General features: G+C 45.6%; 1 protein-coding gene across 5 annotated transcripts in view; it reads left to right on the forward strand.

Moving 5' to 3' along the window:
* Positions 1 to 15,208, forward strand: part of LTK (leukocyte receptor tyrosine kinase) — a 257,225-nt gene that overhangs the window by 172,586 nt on the left and 69,431 nt on the right. For all 5 annotated transcript variants that reach the window (XM_033953192.1, XM_033953193.1, XM_033953194.1 and 2 more), the window contains exons 7-9: positions 1,608 to 1,708; positions 6,835 to 7,001; positions 9,388 to 9,482. In XM_033953192.1, the coding sequence (XP_033809083.1) occupies positions 1,608 to 1,708; positions 6,835 to 7,001; positions 9,388 to 9,482 (363 nt within the window). The remainder of the gene's footprint in view (positions 1 to 1,607; positions 1,709 to 6,834; positions 7,002 to 9,387; positions 9,483 to 15,208) is intronic.

The following is a 15,208-nucleotide window of genomic DNA, read 5'->3' on the forward strand; positions in this document are numbered from 1 at the left end:
CTCTCCTCTCTCTTCGGCACCGCGTGTGCCGCGCTGGCTCCTCCCCTTTTCAAGGGGGAGTCCGGCGCTGCCTGTGACGCTTGGGGGGGGCGGAGCGAACTCTCGCCGCTACCCCGAGCCTACTGTCTTCCTCCTCCTGCTTGCTTCGGTGCCCGGCACCAACGCTGCCTGTCTCCTCTGCTTCCTGCTTCCCTTCTCTCCTCTCTCTTCGGCACCGCGTGTGCCGCGCTGGCTCCTCCCCTTTTCAAGGGGGAGTCCGGCGCTGCCTGTGACGCTTGGGGGGGGCGGAGCGAACTCTCGCCGCTACCCCGAGCCTACTGTCTTCCTCCTCCTGCTTGCTTCGGTGCCCGGCACCAACGCTGCCTGTCTCCTCTGCTTCCTGCTTCCCTTCTCTCCTCTCTCTTCGGCACCGCGTGTGCCGCGCTGGCTCCTCCCCTTTTCAAGGGGGAGTCCGGCGCTGCCTGTGACGCTTGGGGGGGGCGGAGCGAACTCTCGCCGCTACCCCGAGCCTACTGTCTTCCTCCTCCTGCTTGCTTCGGTGCCCGGCACCAACGCTGCCTGTCTCCTCTGCTTCCTGCTTCCCTTCTCTCCTCTCTCTTCGGCACCGCGTGTGCCGCGCTGGCTCCTCCCCTTTTCAAGGGGGAGTCCGGCGCTGCCTGTGACGCTTGGGGGGGGCGGAGCGAACTCTCGCCGCTACCCCGAGCCTACTGTCTTCCTCCTCCTGCTTGCTTCGGTGCCCGGCACCAACGCTGCCTGTCTCCTCTGCTTCCTGCTTCCCTTCTCTCCTCTCTCTTCGGCACCGCGTGTGCCGCGCTGGCTCCTCCCCTTTTCAAGGGGGAGTCCGGCGCTGCCTGTGACGCTTGGGGGGGGCGGAGCGAACTCTCGCCGCTACCCCGAGCCTACTGTCTTCCTCCTCCTGCTTGCTTCGGTGCCCGGCACCAACGCTGCCTGTCTCCTCTGCTTCCTGCTTCCCTTCTCTCCTCTCTCTTCGGCACCGCGTGTGCCGCGCTGGCTCCTCCCCTTTTCAAGGGGGAGTCCGGCGCTGCCTGTGACGCTTGGGGGGGGCGGAGCGAACTCTCGCCGCTACCCCGAGCCTACTGTCTTCCTCCTCCTGCTTGCTTCGGTGCCCGGCACCAACGCTGCCTGTCTCCTCTGCTTCCTGCTTCCCTTCTCTCCTCTCTCTTCGGAGACCTCTTTGGCTGGCAGGAGTTAACGCCTGCTGAAACTAGGTGTAATTTCTGGGGCCCGATTTGAGTGCACATCCCCGGTATTCTACACCACTGCGCACAAATTGTAGGAAGCCCCTGAACTACCTATGCACCTTCCATGGCCACACCCCCTTTCGGTTTGCATATATATGGGATTTGGGTCCATATTGTTATAGAATAGCCCATAGCAAGGTGTGTGCACAAATTCAAATTGATGTCAATTAGCACCAATTATTAGCACTAATGGTTCATTTGCCAATTTAGTTGGGGGCACATCTTGGATCAGTGCCCAAGTTTGGGTGTCATAAATGGAATGTAGGAAATAAAAAGAAGCTCCTGCAAGTTGAACAGAAGTTGAGAGCTATATGACATATTTCTTCTCGTCTTTTCTTTCTCCAGATCACTTCCTGTACCTTCGGGTACAGAGCCAGCAGGAGGATGGTGAAGCCAGCGCATATAGTGCTCGTCTGCCTGCAATGGTAGCCAACAACACCTGCAAGGTTCTGGACTTTGCTTTTGCCATAAGTTACATTAAGTGGGGGGGAAGGGGGAGTTTTCTAAAGCATTTACTTCTTATAAAACACATTCCCCCTCTTTTACTAAAGCATAGTGTGAGTTTTAGCGCTGGCAGTGGCGGTAACTCCAAGAACATAAGAATTGCCACTGCTGGGTCAGACCAGTGGTCCATCATGCCCAGTAGTCCGCTCACGCGTCGGCCCTCTGGTAAAAGGCCAGCACCCTAACTGAGACTAGCCCTACCAGCGCACGTTCTTGTTCAGCAGGAACTTGTCTAATTTTGTCTTGAATCCCTGGAGGGTGTTTTCCCCTATAACAGCCTACAGAAGAGCGTTCCAGTTTTCTACCACTCTCTGGATGAAGAAGAACTTCCTTACATTTGTACGGAATCTATCTCCTTTTAACTTTAGAGAGTGCCCCCTTGTTCTCCCTACCTTGGAGAGGGTGAACAACCTTTCCTTATCTACTAAGTCTATCCCCTTTGGTACCTTGAATGTTTCAATCATGTCCCCTCTTAATCTCCTCTGTTCGAGGGAGAAGAGGCCCAGTTTCTCTAATCTTTCACTGTACGGCAGCTTCTCCAACCACTTAATCATCTTAGTCATTCTTCTCTGGACCCTTTCGAGTAGTACCGTGTCCTTCTTCATTTACGGCGACCAGTGCTGGACGCAGTACTCCAGGTGAGGGCGCACCATGGCCCGGTACAGCGGCATGATAACCTTCTCTGATCTATTCGTGATCTCCTTCTTTATCATTCCTAGCATTCTGTTTGCCCTTTTTGCTGCCGCAGCACATTGTGTGGACGGCTTCATCGACTTGTCGATCAGAACTCCCAAGTCCCTTCCCTGGGAGGTCTCTCCAAGTACCGCTCCGGACATCCTGTATTCGTGCATGAGATTTTTGTTACCGACATGCATCAATTTACACTTAACAACGTTGAACCTCATCTGCCATGTCGATGCCCATTCCTCGAGCTTGATTATGTCACGTTGCAGATCTTCGCAATCCCCCTGCATCTTTACTACTCTGAATAATTTTGTATCATCCGCAAATTTAATCACCTCGCTCGTCGTACCTATGTCGAGATCATTTATAAAGATGTTGAAGAGCATGGGTCCAAGCACCGAGCCCTACGTCACCCCACTGGTGACGCTCTTCCAGTCCGAATATTGCCCATTTACCCCCACTCTCTGTTTCCTATGCTCCAGCCAGTTTTTAATCCACGTGAGTATTTCACCCTCAATTCCATGGCTTGCAATTTTCCGAAGTAGTCGTTCATGCGGAACCTTATCGAATGCCTTCTGAAAATCCAGATATACAATGTCGACTGGATCGCCTTGTCTATCTGTCTGTTTACTCTCTCAAAGAAGTACAGCAAGTTTGTCAAACACGATCTGCCTTTGCTAAAACCGTGCTGACTGGTCCTCATCAGCCCGTTTCCATCAAGGTGATCAATGATGCTGTCCTTTATCAGTGACTCTACCATCTTTCCCGGTACAGAGGTCAGACTCACCGGTCTGTAGTTCCCCGGATCTCCTCTCAAACCTTTCTTGAAGATCGGTGTAACATTCACTACCTTCCAGTCTTCCGGAATCTTTCCCGATTTGATCGACAGATTAGCTATTAGTTGAAGCAGTTCAGCTATGGTCCCTTTCAGTTCCTTGATGACCCTCGGATGGATGCCATCCAGTCCAAGGGAATTATCGCTCTTAAGCCTATCAATCTGCCTACATACCTCCTCTAGACTGACCATCAATCCAGTCAGCTTTCCGTCTTCGTTTCCAGCATATAGCCTGGTAGGTTCCGGTATGCTGTGTACATCTTCTTCGGTAAATACAGATGCAAAAAATGTGTTCAGTTTGTCAGCGATTGCTTTGTCCTCCTATAGTGTTCCCTTTATTCCATGGTCATCCAACGGTCCCACCACTTCCTTTGCGGGTCGTTTCCCCTTAATATATCGAAAGAACGGCTTGAAGTTCTTCGCCTCCTTGGCTATTTTTTCCTTGCAGTCTCTTTTGGCCCCTTTTACCGCCTTATGGCACCTGCGTTGATGTTGTTTGTGCTTGTTCCAGTTTTCTTCCGTTTTTGACCTTTTCCATTTCTTAAATGAAGTTTTCTTGTCTCTGATCGCTTCCTTCACCTCTACAGTGAGCCATGCCGGTTCTTTGTTCTTTTTCCTCTTGGATCCCTTGTTGATACGCGGTATATATATATTTTGCGTCTCGGTGACTGTGTCCTTAAAAAGGGACCAAGCTTGCTCTAGTGTTTTTACAGTGCTTATCCTCTTCTTAATCTTCTTCCCTACCATGAATCTCATCCCTTCGTAATTCCCTTTTCGGAAGTTCAGTGATGTAGCAGTCGTTTTGGACCGATGTTTCTCCCCTGCGTCCAGATCAAAGCGGATCATATTGTGATCGCTGCTTCCCAGCGTCCCTTCTACTTCTACATCTTGTTCTGGTCCTCGCAGGCCATTTAGAATTAAGTCCAGAATTGCATTTCCTCTAGTATTTTCCTTGACAAGTTGTTCCAGGAAGCAATCGCCTACAGCATCCAAGAACTTGGTCTTTCTAATGCAGCCGGAGATGCCTAGGTTCCAGTCTATTCCCTGATAGTTGAAGTCACCCATGATAACTGTGTTGCCTCCCTTGCAATTGTGTTTAATCTCGTCTGTCATTTCTCCATCAATTTCTTTGGACTGCCCTGGGGGTCGGTAGTAGATGCCGATCTTCGTTTCCAGGCCATTTGTTCCTGGAATTTTGACCCATAGAGACTCTAAGGTGTTTTTTTATGTTTATGTTTACATTGCATATATATCAAGTTAATATGTAATAAAATGTTTTGCTTGTCTTGCAAAACACTTGGAAGCCAAGTTACTTGGAATCTAAGGTTTTACTGTATATCTTCAGAGAGCCTGCAATGTATATCTTCAAAAAGCCTGCAACTGAAGATTGTCACCAGCAGTGTGTATTCACCTTGGACATAGAATAACTCCAAACTCAGTTAAGCTTTCAAAGGTTATTCTAGATCAGGGGTGTCAAATTCCCTCCTTGAGGGCCCCAATCCAGTCGGGTTTTCAGAATTTCCCCAATGAATATGCATGAGATCTATTTGCATGCACTGCTTTCATTGTATGCTAATAGATCTCATGCATATTCATTGAGGAAATTCTGAAAACCCAACTGGATTGCGGCCCTCGAGGAGGGACTTTGACACCCCTGTTCTAGATGGAGAAATAAAAGCAGGGATGATAAGTTTTTCTGGACTACAGGCAGATAGTAAAAAGGGTTAAAGTATCAAAGTGTATCCTTGAACTGAGAGGTGAGAGATACACCTAAGGGACACGTCCTTTTTACCTCAGCAATGGGTCTTCTTAGAGTAGTGTCTCAAACTTTTTTAGCTCTGGCACACTAAATAGAGCAAATGTTTTCCATGGCACATTATAACTGAAATTTTAAAATTACAACACCAACAAAAAATTATATTTGAGAGTTATTTATTTAAAGTTCTTTAAACTATGTATGGGTAATTGTAACAACGGTGAAACTAAAGTAGGTAGAACAGAATTGCTATTATCAATGTGATGGATGTGCTTATTTTTGGATGCAAATTAACTCAAAACATGGCTCGATAGTCGATAAGCAAGCACACATTTCATCATCCAACATCTGCGGTCGTTCTCTTTGTTTAATTTAATTTCTGTCAGAGCTGAAATCCAAGTTTGCAAAGATAAGAAGATCCAAACTGTAACCAAGCCTTGATTGCTTTGTTCCTCAAGTTAGGATAAGTACTGCATAAAAATAAAAAAATTACTTGCCATTAGTTTTCAAGAACCAATCAGGTCAAAGAATGATGCTTATCTGGGCAGCTGTATCCTTACACACACATTCATTCATAACATTGACAGACTCTTGTGTACATGATGTACATGTCATCTATTCTAGTGTATATTTATGAAGGGAATTTTAAAAAAATAAAGTAAAATTTTGGAATCTCTCGTGGCACATCCGAAATCTCTTCAGGGCACACAGTTTGAGAGACACTGCCTTAGAGGATAAAGTAAGGATTCACCTGGGTCATAGGTCCAATAACAGTTCCTAGATTGTTTCTCATCCTCCCTTCCAGGCCACTGCAACCTCAGTCCTGTGACATGCTCCTGTCTTACTAGACACAGAGGCTGGTATTTACTGCCCAGATACCTTTGGATCCTGAACTCATAGAAACATATAAACTGACGGAAGAAAAGGGCCACGGCCCATCTAGTCTGCCCATACCAATGTCCCACCCCCTAACTCCCTCCGTGAAGAGATCCCACGTGCCAATCCCATTTTTTCTTAAAATCTTGCACGCTGCTGGCCTCAATTACCTCTAGTGGAAGACTATTCCAGCGATCAACCACTCTTTCGGTGAAGAAATATTTTCTGGTGTCACCATGAAATTTCCCACCCCTGAGTTTCAACCGATGCCCTCTTGTTGCCATGGGACCTTTAAGAAAAAAGATATCTTCCTCCACCTCGATACGGCCCGTGACATATTTGAACGTTTCGATCATGTCTCCCCTCTCTCTGCGTTCCTCGAGTGAGTATAGGAACGCAGAGCGAGGAGAGACATGATCGAGACGTTCAAATATGTCACAGGCCGTATCGAGGTGGAGGAAGATATCTTTTTTCTTAAAGGTCCCACGGCAACAAGAGGGCACTCCTTCACTCTTGGATTCAGCTTGTATCTGGTTCAAGCCTAGCTGCCTTGTGAGTTAACACCTGAGGCAGGTGGCCGAGCTGGCCATTTAAGATGCACCTCCCTCAGCAATGCAGTTTCCCTTTTTTGGGTAACCACAGCCTCTCCTATTCCATAGACCCCTCCGTTGGAAAGAAAATGAAGAGCTCATGATTACAGGACTCTTCCCTCACAAATTAAGAGGTAGCTTCTACTACCTAGTGACTGACAGGCAAGTTTGTCCATCATTAACTCAGAGGATCAGTTAGTTTAGTAGCAGGGATTCCAGAGTGTACATTTTAGTGATCCTGCTACAGATAAATGTATTATTTCAAAAGCTCCCTTAAAGCATCTATTTGACTGTCCTCATTCATTTCTTCACTACTGTTCTGTCCAGGTCCAGTTTGCAGTCCATATCAATGGGACTCTCAATGGTTCTGTCTCACTGTTTCTGGTAGAGGAGAGCGCTGTCACAGGAAAGTTCTGGCTGGTGTGGGAAAAAGTGGGAAGCTCTGGTGACCACTGGTTCATTGTCACAAGGCCACTGCCAGAACTCCAGAACAGGTAAGACAGGTTATATTCACATCTGAATGCAGTACTTACCTCGGTTCGAATTTTGGAATTTGTTTCCGAAAATAGCAGCTCAGGGAACTTTGTGCAGACAGGCGTCAGCTGTACCATTCTTTCAGGCCAAAATCAGTTCTAAATGCTCATTGTGGGAATGTGTGGTGCAGTGGTTAGAGCTCCAGCCTCAGCACCCTGAGGTTGTGGGTTCAAATCCTGCACTGCTCCTTGTGATTCTGGGCAAGTCACTTAATCCCCATTGCCTCAGATTTCACCTGGACAGCTAAGGTAAAATGCTTACGTACCTGAATAATTTGTAATCTGCATAGAATTGTAGGATATGCGGAATATAAAATGGAGAAGAGGGGAATTTTGAAAGCATTATTGTCGGAATATATCTTTTTTAATGCCTGATTTCTGTGCCACAGTTGGTTCCTGCTCTACCGGTTATTCCTTCGAGTATTCGATGCTTTGGTCCTGATCCTTCCTAGTTTATGCCTTGCTCAGCCCTGCTCTGGGCCTGGCCTCTCCATCTGTTCTCTTGCCCAGGTTAAGCCCTTGCACCCTTCCAATCATTTTGCAAAACTTTAAAAACAATTCTATTTGCAAATCATTTTGCAAATCATTCCTATTAGCCTTTTTCTTTGACTTACCTTCCCTCATTGTTTTCCTTTTGTTTCTTTTTCTTATGTATTTTAAAATTATTTTTAACTGAGTCAAGCTCCTTTTCTGGTGATGACTTGGTCTACAAATCCAAGTTTTAGTTTAGTTTAGGCCTGAAAAAGAATGCATTAGATCTGAAAGTTTTGGCAAACTGCTGGCCTGTCTCAAATGCATTTGCCCCCCTCAGCTGCCTATTAATATGTTTCATTGTATTGTACATTTAGTCATCTTACTATTGTCACGCTGTTAACACAATGTAAGTTATATCAGGCTATACCTGTTCATAAAGGTGGTTAATAAATCCCATTTAATGAATTAATTGGTGGCCCCATAGTCAAAGGAGCAGATATTCAACAGGATTTAACCAGGTAGGAAGGCTTTTACCCAGCTAAATCTCACTGGCCTGCTTTGCTGCTGATACTTGGTGGCATTTAACCTAGGGTTAACAGATGTCCAGGGAAACCCAGACATGTCTTCTTTTTAGAGGACTGTCTGGGTGCCTGGATGGACTTTCCAAAACCCGATAGTTTATCCGGGTTTTGGAAAGCCCCAACCTCCAGCCGCGTCTGGAGGGCTTTTGAGCCTGCACAGATGATGTCACACACCCTCCAGACAAAGGCCCGGAAGTGGGAGAAGAAAGACAAGGCTTTGTGGGGGAGGAGCCAGGGGCATAATGGGGCAGGGCTGGAGGCAGAACAGGGTGGGGCTTTGTGTCCGGGTTTCTACCACAGAAAATCTGGTAACTCTAATTTAACCAGATAGTGCTGCTCAATGTTAGCTGCGATCACTGCAGCACTATCCGGTTAGTGCCATGTTAGTTCGGAGCAGAGTCAGGGTGGAACTAAAACTTACCTGATTGAAGGCACCCAGACATAGAATTTTCCCCCATGCAACAAGCTTGTTTAATCATTATGAGAAATCATAAGCAGCTTTGTTTTACCACGGTGCTGTAGTTATAGGTTGTTTTGGAGGTTTTTTTAATTCCTGAAGTCAGAGTGTGGCATGCTGCCCAGGACTTTCATATATCTTGAATGTCCCCTTTCCAGCCAAGAGAAAAGGGGTGAAGGATAGATTACCATTATTATTTCTTACTTTGTAAAATAATTTATATATTATTTTGTAAATAGATTAACATAAAGACGGGACTGAGAACAGAATTATTTATTTCTAAACTTTCGTTCCAATTGCTGTTTATTAAACCCTCAATCTCTGTCAAACAGCTTGTACCTGTCCCAAACTGATACCATATTGATAATCTTATAGAAGAGGGAGGAAGTAGAGTAACCCCATATACAAATGGTTTTATCAGATAAGGATAACCATAAGCATCTTCTTTGGGATTCCCCGCTGCTACTGTGTCTATGTCATTAGTGAACAGTATCCTGATGGAAGCTTTAGCTGATGATCTGGAAAGATTCTGTTCTCAGGAAAAAGCTGTAGTGGCCCTACGTAGCATTTCAGTAGTCGTGCATCAAGTTTCCCTGCACTGTTCATGAACTGATGACACCCTACAAGGTGTGGCTAATTGGTGGTATCTGGTGGGCTATCCTGAAAACCTGACTGGCTGGTGGTCCGCCAGGACAGGGTTGGGAACCACTGATTTATGGTGCCTACTGACTTGAGGTTGATTTGTACCTCTATGTATCTTCTAGCACTATAAAATGATTTTTATTAAAGTGACCTAGACATTCTTACAAGTCTAATCTATTCTATTGTTGAAAAGATTTCATCTGAAGCTACTAGCATCATGGAGTTGGAACTCACTGGCTGATGTTGCTGTGGACAATATCACTTTTGGACTTGACTGCTTCAATGATGGTAAGTCAGGGGATTACCAGCATTAGAACTTCTTCAGAATATACTGGGATGAGTCATTTACATAACAAAACATACATTTTTATTCATATATCGCATAAGCCTTGCAGTTCTATGCTGTTTACAAAGAGACAAACTGACCAGTGTCAGCAAGCGCCAATAAGACTCGAGAAGGAGATCAGCAGCGGAGTTACAAAGGTGGTGACAGAATATATTTACAAAGTGGTAGAAATATTAGTGGCGAGAGGCTGTCGTTTAACTTGGCAACAGCAGTAAACTGTAAGGTTTAGAGGTAGACAGTTGTGGTTTACAAAGGAGGCATAGCAGAGCAGTGTCAGTGAGCTATGTCATAAGTGACAAGTGAGGTTAGTGTTTGAGGTAGCTTCCGAGAGTATCTAAGAAGGGCTGCTGAATTTCAGGGAAAAGTATGTTTTTAGGAGCTTCCTGAAGTGCATGGAGGAGGCTGATGCTTTGACCAGTTGACTCAGTTCTGGGTCTTTGGTGGCAACTTGATAAGATAGTAGTCTCTTGATGAATCTTTTTTGAGTGCAGCCTTTAATTTAGGGCAGTGGTTCCCAAACCTGTCCTGGGGGACCCCCAGCCAGTCAGGTTTTCAAGATATCCCTAATGAATATGCATGAGAGAGATTTGCATACCTGTCACTTCCATTATATGCAAATCTCTCTCATGCATATTCATTAGGGATATCTTGAAAACCTGACTGGCTGGGGGTCCCCCAGGACAGATTTGGGAACCACTGATTTAGGGGAAGGTGAAGAATGATTGAAGACGCGTTGATCGACCAGGTCCAGTGAATATGAATTGATTAGTGAGTCATTGTGCCAGTCACAGGCACACTGTGTGTGAAATATGTTTTCTTACATGATGCACACAGGGAATCTGTATGGATGAAGTGGATTTTTGTCCTGGAAAACTCATATCTTAACGAACTGGTTAGTTTCTCAAGTGCCATCAGTCTCTTTGTCATTTGTGCAGCTGGAGATTAAACTTCTGGAAATTTTCTACTCTCACACTCTCTCCTCTATGATTCAATTATTCTTTATTAGAATAATTTCAAAATATCTTTTTCCTTTTTAAGTTTATCTTATACACTAGCATGCCTAACAACACCAAGGAAGAAAGTAGTTTACAGTGATAATATGAAAGACAATATAGAAAACCTTTAAATAAGCAAAGCTAACTTTTTATGTTACTATGATTTTTAAAATTAATTTTATTATTTTTATTTTAAAAGCTTATATATTGCCTATAACCTAAGCCAAGGGTTCTTAATCTGTGGTCCATGGACGGGTGTCAGAGGGATTCATGAGGGTCAGCTAAAAATTAACATTTATATTCACTATACAGCCCAGTACTGTTGGGTTTTCTCACAGATAACGAGAGAGTAGATGTAGTAGTAATAGTAATGGTAGTAGAAAACGTAGTAGTAGATGTTTTAATTTGCACAAAAGGATTGTATTTCATAATAATGAGTGGCCATTACTTTTGTCATAAAAAAGGAGTGGCCAATCAGGGCCTTAGGTCTCTCCCTGTGCATCAGATGATGTGCCAGGGCGGGGCCTAAGGCCTCTATTGGGTGGTGACCGGCCCGAAGATAGAAGCAGGAGGACTTTCCTCCAGCTCCTGAAGATTTTGGTGGTGTGTAGGAGCAGGAGGAGGGTCCGGGCACCCCTCCTGCTCCCGAAGATGTTGGGGAGCCTTGCCCAAGGAGCAGGAGGGACCAGGCACCCCTCCTGCTCCCAACTATTTTACAGGTACCGGGTGGGTGGGCCGGGCCCAACTGCCTGGGCCGACCAGGGGTGGGCCGGGGGGTGGTTGGCCTAGGAGCAAGAGGGACTGAGCACCCTTCCTGCTCACAACTCTTTTGTGCCAGAGTGTGTGGGCCGTGCCAGGAGGGGGCGAGGGAGGGCTGTGCCAGGAGGGGGGTGGGGGCAAGGGCCGTGCTGCATGCACGCAGCATTTAAAAAAAACAAACAACCCACTGATGGCAGGAGGGATTTAGTATCCCTCCTGCTTTTTTCTCCGGTGGGGGGGCAGGGGAGAGCGGCAGAGCTGGGCAGGCAGGAGAGATCGGGGCCTGGGGCGGGGTGTCGGGCAGATCTCTCTTGCCTGCTCCCGGACTCTCCTGCTCTCTGCCGCCATTCCCCACAGTGCAGGCCCGCTTTAAAACCAAGGCCAGCAGAAGCAGGGAAGATCTTCTAGCGGCACCGGCACATCCTGTGGGCTGCGTGCCGGTGCCAGACGCTGGAGGTAAGTTTAAATTGTTCGGGCGGGAGGTGCCGGTTTGCGTGGGGGGGGAGGCTTTGCGAGTTGGGGAGGGGAGCAGCGCCGCTGGCCTTGAGGGAGGAGGGTGGGAACGTATCAAAGCAAGTTTCCATTATTTCCTATGGGGAAACTCACTTTGATATACGAGTATTTTGGTTTATGAGCATGCTTCTGGAACGAATTATGCTCGTAAACCAAGGTTACAAAAAGTGTCCCTTCTCAAACTGGGGAACTTGGCAGCTCTTCAGAATGAGTTTGAGCCCAATCTGTACAAATGAAACTGAATGAGTCCAAAACAAAACTACTTTGGCTCGGCCCAATTTTAGATCATTTACCCACCTCCATCCCACTACCATCCGGCCCCACTCTTCAGCTTGAGTTTTCAAGCAAAGTCCTAGGCATCGTCATAGACTCCTCTCTCTCCTTCAATGATCACCTCAACTCCCTGGTAAAAAAATGCTTCTTTAGCCTTCATATGCTGAGGAGAGTGAGATCCTGCTTTCATCATTCTCACTTCGCCGTCCTCGTACTGTCTATCATCCTTTCTAGACTGGACTACTGTAACTCCATCTACATAAGCCTAACTAAGAAAAACCTCCATAGACTTCAGCTAATTCAGAACGCCGCGGCCAAGCTTATTTTCGCAAAAGGCAAGTTCAATCACGTCTCCCCACTCCTCTCCAAGCTTCACTGGCTCCCAGTATACTCCAGAGTCCTCTATAAATGTGCCTGCTTAGCCTTCAAGATCCTACATGGTGTCCTTCCTCCCGTTATCCCACTCTTTTGGAACTCCTCAAACCCACACCCCACTAGACCCTCACAAAAACTGAAACTGTCTTTCCCCTCTATAAAAGGTATATCCCGCGCAGGAAAACTTGGAACATCCCTCCCCTTTAGAACCACAGAACTCTGGAACAACCTCTCACCCCCGCTCAGAAATTCAAGCTCCTTCCAATCCTTCCGCAAACACTTGAAAACTTGGCTCTTTTCAAAAATCTAATTACCTCCCGTTCTCTAGCATCCGGTCCCTCTCTATCTTCTTAGTCCCTCTCCTTTATCCCTTCATTGTAGTTCCTTTCCTCTTAACTTCTATAAACCGTGCCGAGCTCTGCGCTTGCGGAGATGGCGCGGTATACAAACCTAAGATTTAATTTTAGTTAGTTTAGTTTAGAGAAACCCTGCTCTACTCCATCGTTCAGTCTTTTTTTGTTTCTGCTAGATAAATATGAGCTGTAGTAATTTTCCTCTGGCTTCTACATGACTTTAATTCAATTAAGCTGTATGTGGGAGCATGGCTATTCTTGAAGATGTTGTTGCTTTCTGTGAGCCAGGAGAGACTTCAAATGCCACTTACTGAGTTAATTAAGATGGGGCCTCAGAGATTAGAAAAAGAAAAAGAGCTAAGCTGCTCTGGAAGATATGCATATGTTTCTAATTAGATCTGGGAGAAAATTCATCTGCCCCTTCCCAGAATCACAGTTGCTATTGCAGGTATTAGATTTGTTCTGCTTATTTTTCCCCCTTCCTCTAAACTTGATACAGTCACCAGTGTAATCTGAATCCCAAGAGTGTCCTGCAAATATCCAACAAGAATATTAAACAGAGCAGAGGAGTAGCCTAATGGCTAGGAGAGTTTTATAACAGGACAACCCAAACAAATATGATTAGTGCAGTATTTTATTCATTTCCAGTATTTATTACCCACCTACCACCTAGGCGGTTTGCCATAAAAACATCCATAATCACATAAAATCATACAAATACAGTCTTCAGTACATTAAAAAAAAAAACAGTAATCATAGCTACCAACAGCTCTTTCTTTTACACTGAAACCTATCTTCGCCTAATTCTACCCCCTTAACTAAATGCCTGCACAAAGAAATACATTTTTAATAATTTCTTAAACATCAAGACATTACTGTATAATTGAAATTTTCCAGGTATGGCATTCCACATTGCCGGACCAACCACCGAAAGGGCAGACTCTGCCGTACTAGCACAGTGTACTAAATCTCGACTTCCCACATCCGACAGCATTGCATTTTCAGAGCACAACGAATGGCCTGGCTGATATAATTGCAAAACTGAACTGAAATACAAAGGCAACTTTCCATATATCATAAGAACATAAGAACATAAGAACATAAGCAGTGCCTCCGCTGGGTCAGACCACAGGTCCATCTTGCCCAGCAGTCCGCTTCCGCGGCGGCCCGAACAGGTCACGGCCTGTCTGAGTCACCAGAAGGGGCCCCCTTGCCACCTTGGTTTCCCATTGAGTCTTATCTTCCCATCGAAGTCCTAACCCTCCGGTCTTGCACATGCACGACCTGTTGGGTTTCTATACTTATTACCTGGTTAGCTTTCTATACTTGTGTTACATCCCAGCTCCTCCCTCAGTATCCCACGATCCCCCTATCCCTCAGGAATCCGTCCAATCCCTGTTTGAATCCCTGTACCGTACTCTGCCTGATCACTTCCTCCGGTAGCGCATTCCAAGTGTCCACGACCCTTTGGGTGAAGAAAAACTTCCTTGCATTTGTTCTGAACCTATCTCCCTTCAGTTTCTCCGAATGCCCCCTTGTGCCTGTTGACCCCTTCAGCCTGAAGAATCTGTCCCTATCCACCCTCTCTATGCCCCTCATGATCTTGAAGGTCTCTATCATATCTCCCCTGAGCCTCCTTTTTTCCAGAGAGAAGAGCCAGAGAGAAGTGCAATAAGATTATCTTATATTTCACACGAAATGACACTGGTAACCAATGCAACTTCTTTAGTACTGGCGAGATCTGGTCATTGAGTGCAAGCAGTACCTCTCAAAAATCCCAAAACTCCCATCCAGATAACACTGATTATAGCTGACATAACATTCACAATGGAAAATAAGCCATCTTCACCACTCTCTTCACTTGTGCACTCATTCTCAATTTCGCATCCAAAATTACACCCAACAAGGTGATTTCTTTCTTCACAGAAAGCTTAATATCATTCACGCATTTACTCTGTGGCCACAAATATTCCAGCACATTTCCTACAATCATAAACTCTGTCTTTGCAACATTTTAAACAAGCCCATTCATACTTATCCATCTACCAATCTGACCCATGTAATAATTCAATTGTGTAACCAGTTTCCCCCTCCCCAACCCCCGAACTTTTATCAGAAAGAATTGCACATCATCAGCATACAGGTGAAAGTATGGTACATGCCTAAATCTTCCAAAAATGTACCCAAAGGCCAAGTAGATATTAAACAACATTGCCGACAAAACTGACCCTTTGTGATTGACGATGCTTATTTATTTCAGAGATTCCATTCTTGTTCCCCTGCCTTATGTATCTTCCTGTTATAAATAATCTAATCTAATCTAATCCTTAGGTTTGTATACCGCATCATCTCCACGTTCGTAGAGCTCGACGCGGTTTACAGTAGGAGAAATAGGAAGGA

The sequence above is a fragment of the Geotrypetes seraphini genome, chromosome 7, assembly GCF_902459505.1.
Source record: "Geotrypetes seraphini chromosome 7, aGeoSer1.1, whole genome shotgun sequence".
In the NCBI taxonomy this organism is placed as follows: Eukaryota; Metazoa; Chordata; class Amphibia; order Gymnophiona; family Dermophiidae; genus Geotrypetes; species Geotrypetes seraphini.